Source organism: Rhizophagus irregularis, chromosome 24 (genome assembly GCF_026210795.1).
Source record: "Rhizophagus irregularis chromosome 24, complete sequence".
Classification (NCBI taxonomy): Eukaryota; Fungi; Glomeromycota; class Glomeromycetes; order Glomerales; family Glomeraceae; genus Rhizophagus; species Rhizophagus irregularis.
Genome location: NC_089452.1, coordinates 832,559 through 849,184, shown reverse-complemented (window position 1 = coordinate 849,184; position 16,626 = coordinate 832,559). Strand labels below are relative to the sequence as shown.

Sequence of the window (16,626 nt, the reverse complement as noted above, 5' to 3'; positions counted from 1 at the left end):
ACCAAAATTTTATTACCACTAAGGTTTATTATTGAGATATGGCCTCCGCTTTTTCATGTTTTTGCCTCACATAGGTTAAATTTAAAGTTTATATAAGTACATATTTTATAAAACTTAAAAATTCATAATCTTAAATTAATTTTTTACTTGATAAAATAAAACATAATAAGGAAAAAAATCTTATTTTAAATAGCTTAATTTTTTAATACGAATTAAAAGAAAATTTTATGTTAACGAATAACGAGTATAAATAAGAACAAATTTGGATGGTAGAAAAATCTCGTATTAAATGTCTTACATATTTATATGTAAAAAATTCTAAAAAAAAAAGTAAACAAGAAATAGGTTTGCCAGATGGAACTAAAATAAATCGAAACTTCCTAATTGAGCAAAAAATAATTGGGATTGTGAATTTTTTTGTGATCAATTTTTTTCTATCTTTATTGGGATTTTTAGATTCGTACTTGTTTGTCTAATATTTGTTTTTGGTCCGTAAGAGATTTATATTTACTAGTTTTGTTTGTAACTATTTGGTATGGTGGCATTTGAGTACAAATCGAAGGGAAGGGGAGTTTTATAATAGGCTTTAAATTACCAGTTTTTTGCTTTACATCATCTTCACTATCACTATTGATAACAATACATTCAGGAGCACTGTACCTGGCGACAAACACTGTTTCTCCTTTTTTAGGTCTGTCCATAAGACTGGAAAACTCAGCCTTATCTTCATTACTGAGTTCGTTCCACAGTTTTCCAGAATAATGAGTGAGAACATTTTCCTTAAGGCTAATTTTTTTTTCGTTTTCGCTTTTTTCAATAAATTCTTTTACTACCTTTTTGACAAGTCGCTGATAAATGAAAAAGCCATTCTTTCCTTGTTTCACCTCTTTTCCCTCTTTACTATACAGTTTTTTATGAAGGTCTAAGAGTGTTTGTATATCATGGGCGACTTTTTTTTCATTTAAATTATCAATGATTTTTTTGTCTTCTTCTGAAAATTCATTCTTTGCTCTTTTTTTACCCTTATTTCTATCCTTATTTTTACCCCTTCTACCCTTATGTTCAATATTTTTGACTTTGACTTTCAGTTCGGATAATTTTTCTTCTAGTTCAGATATTGAATAATCTTTTTTGCGTTCTATTTTTCTTTCCTCCGTTCTTGATTTATTATCCATATTTTTGATTTTGTCTTCCAGTTCGAATACTATTTCTACTATTTCAGATATTGAATAATTTTCTCTGCGTTCTATTTCTCTTTCCTCCGTTCTTAATTTATTTCTGCTTTTTTGCTTTTTTTTGGGCATATTGATTTTTCCCACACAAAAAAAAAATTTTGAAATTTAAACCCTTTTATAGTAAAATAGGATTAAAAAAAAAAATTTTTTTTTTATCTAGGACATTCAATCAAAAATACTTTATCTAATTTGTTTATTATTGGAAGAAAAAAAAATCAGTAAACTTAAACTTAAAATGGTGGATAATAAAACCTAATCATTTTGTTTCTTTGACCCCTTTTTAAGGAAAGAAACAACTGTCTTTCAAACAATAATCATGAGAAGATCAGCAGATCTAATTTGATTGTGTTACAAGTAATCAGCGTTTCATTGTGTTTATTAATATTGTTCTTTTTTATGACTAGACTAATTTGTGCTAGTTAAAATTCATTTACAACCAAATTTAGTGATGGGCAAAAAAAATTCGCATTTTTGGGTGGTTTCATGCACGTGATGCCATACGCACTGCATGATGCACATGATTGAGTAGTGCGTGATAATTAATATGTATTACACAAAGTTGCATTATGTTTTAACAATAATAACAAAATTAACATATGATTTTATTTAATCTTCATTATCAATTTCTTCATTATTTATTTCCCCATCCATTTTTAGTAAGAACTTATTATAGATAACTTTATTTTTATTTTATTTTTATTTTGATAAACGTATTTCTTTATTAACAATTGTAAAAGAACAAATTACATTAACATACAGAAATACTTGAAATCAAGTCAAATTAAACTAATTTAACCTAATCTCTCCCATACCAAAATCTCCGTATAATAAAATGAGGTATAAAGTATTCCTAGCTAATAAAGAAATAAACAACATTAAACCAAACATCGCATCAAAATCTAGAACTAAATCTATAATAGATCGTCACAAAAGAGAAAAAAAACAAACAAAAAGAAACAACATAAACAACCACTAAACAATGAAACTCCCGCTAGCTGCCAGATACCCAATACTCTTACCCCTCAAGGCACTCAGACACCACGTACGTCCTGTATTAGTCCTCACGACAAAAATATATTTGGGACTATTGTTATGCACGACTAGCCGACGATCCAATGATGCGATTTCCATACAATTTAATTGGTTTCCCGAGATTTCATAAATTTCCTTTTTGATAGTCCCACCTCAAAATTTGTACTGCGTCGCCCAAGACCGAAAGATTGAAGAGAAGAAAAACCCACTTGCCGACAAGACCAAAGTGGAGGTATGAACTCTGTCATCACTTCCGTGAACCAACAGTACTATTGTTAGCGAGAGTCTTCAAATTTGAAGCTGTTTGACAGTTGTGACAGACTTTCTCAGAAGAAGCTTTTTTCTTATCAACCTAGTGCGAAAATCGACTCTAAACGTCCGTAAAAGAGTAAATAAACAGTTGGTAACATTTGTCTGGTTCAAAAATTTACTCTAACATAACTCTTCCGTTTTTTGTTTTATCATTTTTCCTAAAATTTGTGGAAATGATGATCGTCCCCGCGTCTTCACTTCATTAATTTAAAGAAAATTGAGTGAAAGAAAGGTTCCGAAGCAAATTATAATTTTGCAAAGTTAAAATAAAGTTAATAAAAAATAGTATAAAGTCTATTTTTGTGTGCACTTTGATGCGCAGTCATACACGTGCGTGGTGCATTTTTATGTAGTACAAAATGTTCTGATTGTAGCGTAAACCTAAAATAGTGTTTAATGAAATCATTAAATGAAAAATTTTTACACATACTAACTAAAAAAAGAACAACTTTTAGAAATTATGCATTAAATAAAACACTATCTTTGTTGCCTTTAATAATTAGTGAGTATAAAATTGTTTTTCATTGATGGAGTTCTAAAATTATATTTAATATTTATTAGATGGCTGAGAATCGATGAAAATATTTTAAACTTTAATGTTACTCAGTCAATTTAAGGAAACATTTTCACATTCGTCAATAACGACTGGTTTTAACAATAAACACTTTTTGTGCGCCTTTGATATTATATCATTTGCTATTTTTTAATGTTAATTTACTTAAATTAGTATCAAAGTGAATATGGCTATACTGATTTTCGCCCCAGGTCCGATGTGGAATTAGCTCAGATTCCATGTAAACGGCAGAAGACATGGGACCGGATGATTACAAATGATTACAAATCAAAAAATTCCAGATGTTGATCAATCGAACCCGGTTCACCAGCCAGAATCAATGGAACTAGAGGCGAAAATATAGCCAGTGAATATAACATATAACCCATTTTACCACGTTTAGCAATTGCCACTAGCTATAATATTTCATTCTTTTTTTAAAAATGTAAATTTTGAATATGGGAACGGGCTGAAAAATCAGATTTCAAGATTTTTATGATTATACAAAATCTATCTACCTAAATCTTTTAAGAATACATTATTTTGTTTCTTTTTTTTATAATATTAATAATTAAGTAGAATTTTTTAATAGTTTTTTTTTTATTATAATTTTGCTATTTATCACCGGCATCATCGCCGGTATCACGTGATTTTATACATCGCGTTTGGATCCCATATAATTAGTAGCAATACCCATTATAGCTATAGGATTAGTTATCGAGGAAATGGGTACCCAAGTATGGAAGTTAAAGAGAAACCTTTCCTTGTTAGGTAATTATTAGTGTTTATAAAATATACGACTAGATTTTGTTATTAGAGTGTATTAAATTATTAAATCGATAAATTATGTTTTCACTAGTAGAAGGAATTACTCAACAATATCTTCAAGATAACCCAGTACCATTATTAATGATCAATACCTCGTTTCTCCAGTACTTCCTGATTCAATGACTAAAGAAATTCATTCAAAAATTATGATTTCTTTTTGATTTTTTATTTAAAATTATTTAATACGTTTATGTTGTTTTCAGAATCAATAGAATCAACTATACTAAAAGTTCGTAAAGAATTTACGGTTTGTATTTGGAATAGGTTGTTCTTTTCACCATTAAGAATAGTAATAGAAGTATTATAACTCGTTAATTCCCTGAATTTATTTTGATGGATTAAAATATTTTTAGATGCCAAGTAAAAAATGTGAATTATGAAATAATAAAATTCTGTTAATGTTATTATGTTACCCATTAACCAGGCATTGTAAAAATACTAATCGTAAATACGATTAATTATGTCAAAATGAATGAAAGCGATATATTGAACAACTATTTATTAGTAATTTGCTAATAATGGTACGCTTCAAGATATTCCATACTTTATTTGTAATAATATTATTTAAACCAATAGTAGAAGCATTAGAATTTTCGTCAATATTTGACCGTGATTCATGTACAATATTATACAAATCACTTTCGTTAATTTCGTCAATTGAAGATATAATTTCTTTCAATTGATCACATGTTGAACGAAAAGTTGGTTTCCATCCCAAAATTCCAAAAAAAAGTATATATTTGCTTGTATAGAGCTTAACGTAAGCAGGAATGGGATTTCTCTAGTAGGACCTTTGTAATTTCATATATCAAATAAATACTAAATGCTACGTTCTCACTTCTCACTATAAAAGTGCTGTTAACTAATGGAACGTCTTTGGATGGACGGAACTCAACGTTTCGAAGGTATACTTCGAAATGTTTTTTATTTTTATTTTTTCAACGAAACGTTTCTAACGTTTCTTTACTTTATTTTTGTAGGTTTTCACCAGCTTCTACTTCAGCACCGGACATTTGATACATGAATGAATTAGAGGTAGAGTCTCGATCCGTAGCGGTTTTATCCGGTTTTTATCCGGATACCGGCTCGGTTAATTTAGGATGGGACCACCAAAATTAATAAAAATTTATGGAATAATATTATTTTAATTCTGGCCGAAATTATAGTCCATTCAAAGCCGAAATTTGTAACCTTTTTAATCATAATCCCACGTTAAAATATTTGAGGTTTTATCCGGATCGAAACACTAATTAGAGGTGCGGATTATCCATGGATCATCGGGTATCAATACGCCAATACTATAGACATCACTCTATCCATTTAACATATTTTAGATCAATTATTTTTTTTGGGTTTACATAGGAAATAATTCCCAATAATTTTGAATAATGTCTATCATTTAAACCTCTTTGATAATCCAAGGTCAGTCAATTTGATGGTACTACCTTGATGAACCAATATATTTTTGGAATGCTATTATAATTTTATAATATTTGTTAGTATATAAATGTATTTTCAATTTACTATATACTATAACTATATTAATTTTATAAGTATTTAATTATTATAATAACTAACTTTTTTCCATCATCGCAGATATTTCATTATTCTAGGCACTGTATATAAAATAGAATTTGAAATACATAAGATCTAAACAAAACATTATTGCTTTAACGTGGTACTAGATAATTTATTCTAAAAATCGGAAATTGTTTAATCTTAAAATAAATAATAAAATAATTTTTTCTATTAATACAGAAATTATGTATTATGTCAATTTAAATTCTATATTATTATCGTTAGTTATTTATATTGAATTTCTAATTATAAATAATAAGTACTGCCTTGCAAAGTGAGATACGAAGATAAAAACTGAAAATTTTCAAGATTCGTGTTTGATAATTAGTAACAGTCATTCGGCAATCGGCATGATAAACTGTAAATCCTGTAAGAGTGTAAGACTAACGCCCGTGATAATTCACGTTGCCACCACCGTCTTAACAAAATAATACTTTATTAATAATATAAATAAATACAATAATATGCTTGGTTCATCTTAACTAAATATATCGATATCTAAAAATAAATAAAAATAAAATTAATGTTTTAAAAATCTCTCCTTTTTACTAAATCGGAATCCTTGGCTATTTATAATGATCTAAAAATACTCTCCAAGAAACACTTTTTGGATTTTTCCATTTTCAAATTTTCAAATTTTCATTTTCACAATTTTTGCTCTTAACGAACCTAACGAACCTTTTTCTCAGAACCATATTTCATGTTAAAAAATATAACAAATATCAAAAATTATGAACTCTACGAAATCTCTCTTTTTAGATCTTCAAGTCTCCTTCTTAAAATATAAAGTCCCCGATCCTAATTCCCTTTTTCAAATCTAATTATAGATTATCTAGTAAATCACATGTTCCCTAGTTTAACGTCATCTCGGACGTAATTTGTAACGTTGCACAATTATTCAATTATTAAAATTTTACATTATAATCCCTAAGTGATTTATAAGGTATCACGTGATTTGGAAAATTTGCGATTTTTACACGATTTTTGACGTGGTACCGGATAAAAAGATAAAAAATTATTACTTACATAAAATCTAATATTTTTTTCAATTAGCTTACTTTGTTTCGGTATCCAATCAAAATCCCGAAGATCGTTCATCCGATAATCTCGAAAGCTCACTCCCGACAATCCAAATTTTGGTCATTATCTTGACAAAGTTATTATCCTATAATGATTTATCACATACAGCTTAATTTTACACTAAATACCATTGTATTAATTAAATTATTTTAAATTATCTTATTATAATTTATTGTTCAGTATTAAAATAATTCAATTTATTTTCTTTAATTTTATGTATCTTTATCATTTTTTGTTTAATAAATTAAACTATAGTAAAATATTTTTTATATTAAAGCAAGATAAAATTTTCGTGATCTTTAATGAGTACAGTTTATATAGAATCTTTTTATATAAAGTGAAAATTTTTTATTTATCCTTTTTTTATTAATATGTAGATTCCATATTGAAATTAAAAAAAATAAATAAAATAAAATTTGAAACTAAATGATTACAGAATTTTATAATGATTCGGATAATACCGAAAAAATTTTAAATTTTGAATATCATTTACCTTTAGAAATTGTGGGCATGTAACACATAGTATTCATATCTTAATTTCTATATTTACTACATTTTTATTAATCAATTGTTTATAATAAGTATGAAACTGTTACCACCACTTTCGGTTTAGTCACGTGATAGTAACAGTAAATATAACTTTTAAAAAAAATGTATGCTTTATTTATTAATGATAAGATTTATAAAATAGAAATAAATAACAATGTAATAAATAATGAAATAAACGATAGAATAAATATAATAAGAAGAATATACGACAGTAATAAAACGAAAACCAATATTGCTGCCACAGCCGGCGATCTGCAATATGTCTAAGGAACCATCGAATTATCAAACTAATCCTAAATCCAATTCGTTCTTATTACTGGCGATATTTATAATTATCTAAATTTGATATAAGTTATATATTAATAAGTTATATTAAATATAAGTTACAGAAACGTCGGTCGACTCGGTCGTCGGACAATTAGAAATCCGTGTGCTTCCTATTACCGCCACGTGACCAACGATCTTTGTAACAAAACCAACATTTCTTAATAAGGATTTTTCCAATGATGCTGATCTCAGTATTTTAATACAAGACTACTATGTATAATTTCTTTTATGTTTGATATTATAGTTTAAGGATAAATAAATAATTTAAAAATAAACAGATTATTCATTTTTAAAAAAAATATATTTTCATTTGAGATTTCCTTATATATCTGTATGTACAGCCACGTACAAAAAAAAACATTTTTTTTTATTTCGAAAGATGATCATTGCTCAATTAACTCTACATAATAAAAAATTTTTTTTTTTTCTGCAAGAGACTGAAATTTTACGTACATATTTACGCATATGTTTCAAAATAAAAAAACTCGATTAACTTTTCATAATAGAAAAATTTTTTTTTTTTTTCTGCAAGAGGCTGAGATTTTTTACGTACAGCCATGCATATTTACACACGTGTTTCAAATAATAAAAAGTATATAATCGCAAATGGACGATATAAAAAAAAAAAAATTTCTTTGGCAATAAATTTATATATTTATAAGCAATTACCAAATGAGTGATATTTCAGTCGAAATTAACGATGATGCTGACAAAATCGATGTTGATAAAATCGATGTCGATAAAAATGATGATAAAATATTCACCTTCGATGATGGACGACATAATGGTAAACCTATTACTACTATAGCAATATCACCAAATGAAAAATACCTTATTACTTATAGTGAAAAAGATCGTTCAATTGTCGGTTGGAATGTTGAAGATAAAGATAAGGTTCAACTTAAATTTGATCAAACTGTTAAAATTAATGAAGATGAAATCATTTGTTTATGTGTTTCTGATGATAAGAAACTTGCTTATATTAACGTTAATAAATATGGTGAGTAATATTATGTAATTATAAACTTATGGTAATTGATATTTATTTTAATATTTTTTTTTGTAGGCTATATGATCAATATAATCGATATGAATAATGAAGATAAAAAAATTGCATTAAGTTTTGATAAAAATATTGATCCATTGTATTGTACCTTTAATTTAAAAGGTGAATTTATTTTATATAGTATAGTTACAACTTATTTTGGATATCATAAAATTATTTGGATTTATTCCACACAAACAAAAAATAACAAATGGGAATGTAAGAGATTTTACAGGATATCTAAAGATTATTATGTAATTAGTATATCAAAATATGATAAAGTTTACTTGTTTTCAAATGATTACATTTGTGAATGGAATATTAATACTGAAAAACGTGTAAACATATTTGTTAATAATAAGGATAAGAATAAGGTAATAAATATTATAAAATTATTTTCAAACCAATTGATGTTAAATTATAATTAAATATATTAAATATTATTTATTTATTAGATTGAAACAAAAAATATTGGAATATTCAGTAATGAAAAGTTTAATATTTTAAAAGTCAATGATAAAATCATCGTTTATTCAATTGAATTGGGAATTATTATTGCTTCTTTGGATATAAATGATGGTAACCATTTTTAATAAATTTTATTTATACTTTAATTATTACTCATATTAAATCACTATTGTTTTTTATTTAGATATTCAACTTTATAATTTTATGTATCATACTGGTCTATTTCTTTTACCTTCTTTATTCTATTATACACCAGATAAAGAAATCAAATATTGCTGGAATAGTAAATACAAAAATATGGATAATCAAACTTTATTTGACAAACCAACTGATGAACCAACTGATGCACCAACTGATGATCAAACAAAGTTTGTGTTTGGAATTCTAAATGAACGTGTTTGGAAATCTAAATTTTACGAAAATACGTCAAAAACTAAAGTTATTAAATGTGATGATGATGACAAGAAAACTTACAATCACTTAAATGTTCATTCATTTAATCCATATATGGATACTGTATCTACATTATTTCAAAAGGTCACAACAAATGGTGGTTATAAAGAAGAATTAACTGAATCAATTGAAAATTTAATTAAATGGGAAATATATTCTGATTATTATAAAATTAGACTAGAAGTTTTCAAAAAAATTAATACTGAATGGGAATTAATTAGCACGAGAATTGAAAATCATCCTTATAGATTTAATCATTATTTAATTGCGAGCTCATTATTTAATAATAATGATATTGTTATATTAGCGGAATTTGGTATTCTTATTTATACTTTTAGTGAAAATAACAAATCTATTTCTTTAAACTATTTTTATTTTGTGAATGCCGATTATTATAACACTTACAAGGAAATGGTTCAACATTACAAAAGAATATTTTCAAAATCTACTTTACCATTGCCAAATTATGATGGTTTTAGATTAAATGGATGGGTTTTAGTTGCAATAAATAATAAGTCAAGTCTTTTGAAATATGGAGTTGAATTATTAACATTTGCAATTAAAGAACATAAGTTAGAATTAATTGATGATATTTATAAAAAATGTATGACTTATTTTAAAGAGGATCCAATGAACAATAAGTCATTTTTAAGCATTATCACTTCTGCAATGCCATTACTAGATAAATATTATCCAGAATATATTCTAAAATATTCATCAGAAACGAATATGATAATAGATTCTTCTTTTTATAGTATAGAGCATCAAAATAAAAATTTCCATCTTCATTCTTTTTTTCAATTTTCTCATTTAGATAATTTATCGAAATCTCTTTTATGGACAAAATACCATTATAAACTTTATAAACTTTATAAACTTGATCGCAAAGCTAAAAAGACAAATTTATTAATATTTATTTTGTTAATTATATATTATGCTATTCAAGCTTTAATAATACTTTTAACTTTACCTCTTTATTTGGCTACATTTTATATTTTATTTGAATACAATTTTATTGATGATATTTACATTTCAGATGCATTTTCTTTTATTTTTATATATACTGTATTGAAAATTTTTAAAATTTTTAAAAAATATACAACAACAACACCAACAATTACATTTATGATTCCTTATATTAAGTTTGTTAATTATTCAAAAGATTATAATTGGTTCTTAGAATTAATTAGACCTCAACCTAGTCCATTTACTAACTCAATAAATAGAAATATCTATAAAACATGGAATGGTGAAGCAATAATTAATTTTAAATGGAATGCTTATGGAAAACATTATTATGCAATGATTTGGATTTTATTTATGGCTTTACTTGGATGCTTTACTGCTGCTGCAACAATTCCTCAGAAATATATCAATGAAGAAGTTAAAGAACAACTTTTTATTGCTTCGATTATACTTGGATTTATTCATCTGATTTTTGAAATTCGTCAACTTTTCTATAATATTACTATGTGGTTCTATAATTTTTGGAATATTTTTGGTAAATATAAATGTTTAATTTATATATTTACAATATTTTAAGAAAATGAAATTAATTATATAATATTTTAATATTTCAGATATAATTGCTTATGTGCTTTCAACTTACACTTCTATTTATTGGCTTCAAACAAATGATAAGAACAATAATTGTCTAATTCAATTACTTTCTTTTTCATGCTTATTCTTGGATATAAAGTTTTTGTTATTTTTTAGAGCATTTGAATATTTTGGTGTATATTTTGCAATTATTATCAGTGTTGGAAAAAAGATTTTTTCTTTTATAATAGTCATATTCATTATTATAATAAGTTTTGCACATGCATTTTATATTTTATTATCACCAAAATCTGAATTTTCACTTGAACATACAAATAATGATGATCCGAATAATCCTTGGAATTTAGCTCCTAGTTATAGTCAAGTAATTGATAATGATGGAAATATAAACTCCAATCCATTTATGATTCAAACGCCTGATAAAAATACAAATATGTTTATAGATATTAGAACTTCGCTTTTTGCTATATATTTATTTTTAGCAGGTGCAGTATATTTAAATCTTTCATAATTATATATAAGTATTTTCTAATATTTTTAAGCAATTCTTCTTTCTTATCAATAGGTGATTCAAGTGCATTATCCAATTGGTCATATGCAGATAATCCATCAATTGCAATATTGATTGTTTTATTTTCCCTCTTGGTTGTTGTATATCTTATGAACTTGTTGATTGGATTACTCAATAATGCAATTGAAGAAGATAATAATAGAGTCTCATATTTGTTACAGAAGGCAGAAGTAAATAATATTAATATTAATCATTCTATTTTCTATAAATATACTAATATTTCTCAATTTTTATTTTTTAAAGATTTTGGCTGAGATTGAGTTATTTTACCTATTACCACATCAGAGACGTTGGGAAACATGGTTTCCGGAAGTAATGTATGTAATTTTGCTTTTTTTTTAAAAAAATATGATTTTATTAATTATTCAAATTTATTTTTCAAGGTATTATTATGCTGATGTTGATAAGACTCAAGTAGAAATTAAAAAATTGATTAAAAATGGTGAATGGGATAATAAGGAATTCACAGAGATGTGGCAAATTTTATTCAAAGTACTTCAAATTGAATATAATCCTGATGACAATAAGGTAATATTGGAGAAAGTAAAATCTAATGATGAGAAATTAGATAAGTTAGATAAGTTAGAGAAATTAGAAGAGAAATTAGAGAAATTAGATAAGTTGGAAGAAAAATCAGATAAGTTGGAAATATTAGAAAAATCTCAGTGTGAGATATTAGAGAAATTAGGTAAGTTGGAAACATTAGAAAAATCTCATTGTGAAATATTAGATAAGTTAGAAAAATTATTGGAAAGAAATGCATGTTAAATAATTTTTAATATTATATTAGTTTATAATTTGATCACTGAAATTATGGATAGTGTATTATTATTAGATAGACCAGTTTGTAATCAATTATAAGAAAATTACTAATATAGATTAAATAAATTTATTTAAATTTCCTAAATTAATTAGTTTGATTTTTTTTTAAAAAAAAAAAAAATTAATAATATTGAAAATTTTTCATTAAATAATGCAAAGTATTATTTATATAATTAATCTTACTAACATGATATGAAAATAAGCTAAAAAAAAATAAAACTATTTCAACAAATGTTGGTTTTTTACTTTAATTATAATTCTGTTAAAACCAATCGTCATCGGCATCACTAATAATTGCCAATCACAAGAGTATTCTAAGGAGCACAGATCATTTGATACAATAACTCATAAATATGCTAACAATAGAAAACACTTTTAGAAATATGTATGTTTTATTACCATTTGTTTTTTTTTTATTTGAAGAAACTGAGCAGTAAGAACTACATGAAAAACAACATTTTCTAGTTTATATTTACAAATTATCGAACGATACCCATGTATATTTTTGTTTATACATTGTATATTTTATAAACTTATCAATATCAGGAATTCAGGATTTCCTCTAGACCATTTTTCTATTCTTCTAGCTAGAACTTGTTCTTAGGAAGATATAAAATGATGTTTTAGATCAATACATTATAGCAATATATAGTGCTCCTACCGGGTCAAGTCAGGTCGGGTTTTGAGGAAATATTCGACCCGATCTGAATAAAAAAATATAAGACTCGTATTTATTCGGGTCTCATATTTTCGTAACCCGACCCTTGACTCGACCGACTATAATTTAACTCGTGTAACCCGGGTTAGACCCGAACATTTAAGTAAAATGGGTACTAACTTATATTATGTGAGATTTTCTTATAATAATAACAAAATTAATTTTTTTTTATTTGAAAAAAAGGCAACTTAGTGATTAACCACTAGTAGCCACCTAAAATTTGTATCATGAATGGTTATACAAAACATGTAACACTAGCTCTTATTTTCTCCTAGACTAATTAAATAAAATAAAATTAAAAATACGAATTTTGAACCTGGTTTAATATAATAAAAGTCAAAGAATTAGGCAAAATAATTAGCAGATATTCAAATCAAAGATAAATTGGAATTCTAAAGCTATCAGAAAAATATTATTCTCAAAAGCCAAGGTTAATTTTTTTATTTTTCTGATTAAGCTATGTTAATATTTGTTAAAACTAATTCTTGGCTTAATTTTGGCCAAAATTATCATCCGGGTCGATCCGGGTCAAACCCGGGTCAAACCCGAGTCAAGGAAATTTATAACCCGACCCGGCGGGTCGGGTCATGCGGGTCACGGGTCATTAAAAATCGTTAGTACTGACCCGATTTAAAAGTCGAGTCGGGTCAAATTAACCCGGGTCGACTCGTATCATTCGGAGCACTAGCAATATATTAGAATTTGTCCTTTGAGTCAATATAAAATTTGTTCTTTCATATACTGTATTACAAATATACTATGAAAATATCTCCGTCGATCTGCTATTAATCCATGTGTTGGTTTACCTCTTTCGTATTATAATTTTTAAATATTTTTAAAATTTTTTGATGTAAAGTTTTTAGAATTTTTATTATTCTTGTAAAATTTTATACCAAAAATGCGAAATAAATTTTGTCCTTTCACGTTATTATATCATTTCCAACGTGATAAGCTCCAGACTTCATAACGGTTACCATTTTCCTAGTCATGTTAATTTCACTATTACAAAATAATAAATAAATAAATTTTACTTAAATTATAATTAATTTTGAAATTACTTTTAAAAAATATATTCTGAATACTTCTTTTTCTTGATTTGAGTTGTCATCTCCGGTATGTGTTTTTGTCATTTTGAATAAGTCAAATATTAATGGTAACGACTAACGAAAAATATTTATAAATTGTTTACATATTTTGAAAATAATTATTTTGATCTAAATTTTCAAATAGGACAATATTAACGCAAATATATTGAATAATGATGATACTAAAGAAAAAAGATTTTAATATATATATAACATATATAACTAAAAAAATTGTGATGTTTAGATTACCCTCTTGAATTGTCTGCGCCTGATCTATTCCATGTAGTTTGATTGGCTATTGAGGTCATGTGCACGTCCTGTGACTAACACTAATCCAGTTTCGGTTGTGATAGTAACAATGTCATTAAACCGAATTTATCCATCGTTTCTTATTAAACTAAAATTTTTTTTTTTGGTTATTTCTTTAAAGGACCGAGAAAAATTTTTTTTCTTTCCTTTTTACGGGTTTGAAAACCAGGTTTATTATTTTTTTCGCTCTCCAGTCTTTTAAAACCAGATTTTTTTCTTTTATTTTAAGCTCAACATTTATTAAAAAAATTTTCCTCTTCCTTCCGGTTCTTTTATGACTGGGTTTTTTTTAATAATATTTTTTTCCTTTCACAGTTTTTGTTTTTTGTTCTTTCCCCTTTATGTTTGGATCAGTGATCGGACTAACGCTGCGGCGCGCCTTTATTTTCATTTTCATTTTTTTATTTTTTTTTTCATTTGTACGGATATATATAGGCGAAAAATAAATTTTGGACACAAGGTCAAAGAGAAGCAAATAGTTATTCCTTCTTTTTTATTTATTTTTAATTAATTTTATGAATTTATTTAATTAAAAAAAGCAGTGTATAGAGTGTATTTATGGATAATGATGTATTTATTTAATTACTTTAATTATTAACAACAAGAATTAGTATAATTTTATTAATAAAAATTTGTATATAAATTGGTAAATTAGGATATTTAGTGTATAGTGTATTCAAACTTTACTGCGAGTTTGAACTTGTTTATTACATAATTATCTATGAAAAATACATTTATCATTACTGGAATGCTGGGAATCGTCGTGGATATTCTGTTTGTAACGGTTCATGTGATTTCAACGGCTCGGCTATTTTTTTTTTCGTTAAAATGGCGCAGTAAAACAGAAACCTTTTAGTAGAATATTTTGCTACAACGCTTAAACTCCACACAGTTGTGCATAATACCTTATAGTGTGCTGTCGCCCATAATATATGTATATATTTTCTTTAAAAAGTATCTTTACTATATCTTTTTTTAAACCCGTTACCTTCGCTCCGTCAAAAAACATTAACAAAAATTTCACAACAAAATCTATGAAAATCAAAGGAAGTAAGTTTGAGTTAGCTGATCATCTTATAAGTACCAATGAAATCTTAAAGATACACACAAATGTAAATTCTCAAGCCACAAATACCAAATTAGTAAATGGCTTACGCATTTTTTCCTTTTACAAAAAGTCCTCCACCGTGCCGCATACAAAAAAATATTTTCATATGATTCGGCTCTAAATTATTGGATCGTATTAATATACTCAAATCATGAACTAAAAAATTTTACCCGTTATTTCTGTAAAAACTCCGCATTAACGGAAAATGTAAATAATTTGATAAATTCCGTGATATAAGGTTATTAATTCCGGAAATATGAAATATAAAAAATGGATCAACTTTTCTCACAGCACATACATTTATGGATTATACTTTTAATCCCAATTCACATGATGTAGTAAGGCCGAAATCAGTTACTTAATATGAAAAGATATTAATTCACCATCATGTAGTGTAGCATCACCTTTTGTCATGTCATGCGATAGACTCACACCAAAAAAGTTTTTTTACTTCAATCAATCCTTGTCCTTACGTTATTCAACCAAGTGATGATACTGGCAAGACCCGTTGCGATAGGTTATACTGTATTTTTTTATTTAAAAGAAGTTTTAAAATGCTCTAATTGACGTATCTATAACTACTCTAAAAGTTTGTTAGATCTAATACCGGTTTTGATCGCTTCTACCGTCTGCCGATCACTTCCAAAATGGATTTTAACCGGAAAAAAGTTTATTTCAAATAAGTCAAAAATGAGTTTTGAAACTACCTTTGTCACTCTAAGTAAACTTGCAAAGCAACCAAAATTGCGTTTATTTAACATTTGGTGATTTTAGAAATAAAATGATGATATGTATTTCTCTGTTCGTGAACATTTTCTGCGCCACAACGAGGTGACGTACATTCTAGTGTTACTAGTGATCGACATAGCTTGTACATAATGCATTTAATACACCCGTTACTGTGTTTTGCATAAACATTTATTACCTAATCAACTTTACCACATTAATAATAAAGAAAAAAAATATTTTTTAAGGACAATTTTGATACAGTTA

At 26.2% G+C, this 16,626-nt stretch overlaps 3 protein-coding genes across 3 annotated transcripts; 2 read left to right on the top strand and 1 right to left on the bottom strand.

The window, feature by feature from the left end:
- Positions 1-187: 187 nt before the first annotated feature.
- On the bottom strand, positions 188-1,554 carry OCT59_015905 (uncharacterized protein). The gene has a single exon (XM_025321314.2). It carries the CDS (start codon positions 1,302-1,304, stop codon positions 453-455), a length of 852 nt encoding a protein of 283 aa, XP_025169200.1. The 5' UTR covers positions 1,305-1,554; the 3' UTR covers positions 188-452.
- A 6,612-nt stretch (positions 1,555-8,166) lies between these two features.
- Positions 8,167-10,278, top strand: OCT59_015904 (uncharacterized protein; the record flags this gene model as incomplete). The annotated part of the gene is made up of 5 exons (XM_066132131.1): positions 8,167-8,494; positions 8,561-8,913; positions 8,995-9,118; positions 9,192-10,032; positions 10,275-10,278. The coding sequence occupies 5 exons, from the start codon at positions 8,167-8,169 to the stop codon at positions 10,276-10,278; spliced, it is 1,650 nt and encodes a 549-aa protein (XP_066003150.1).
- A 1,784-nt stretch (positions 10,279-12,062) lies between these two features.
- On the top strand, positions 12,063-12,359 carry OCT59_015903 (uncharacterized protein; the record flags this gene model as incomplete). Its single annotated transcript, XM_025321313.2, has 1 exon — positions 12,063-12,359. One exon carries the CDS (start codon positions 12,063-12,065, stop codon positions 12,357-12,359), a length of 297 nt encoding a protein of 98 aa, XP_025169198.2.
- Positions 12,360-16,626: the final 4,267 nt, after the last annotated feature.

Bases quoted from the DNA above. Each gene is read 5' to 3' on its own strand.
- OCT59_015905 (XM_025321314.2), bottom strand. From the start codon at position 1,304: ATGCCCAAAAAAAAGCAAAAAAGCAGAAATAAATTAAGAACGGAGGAA.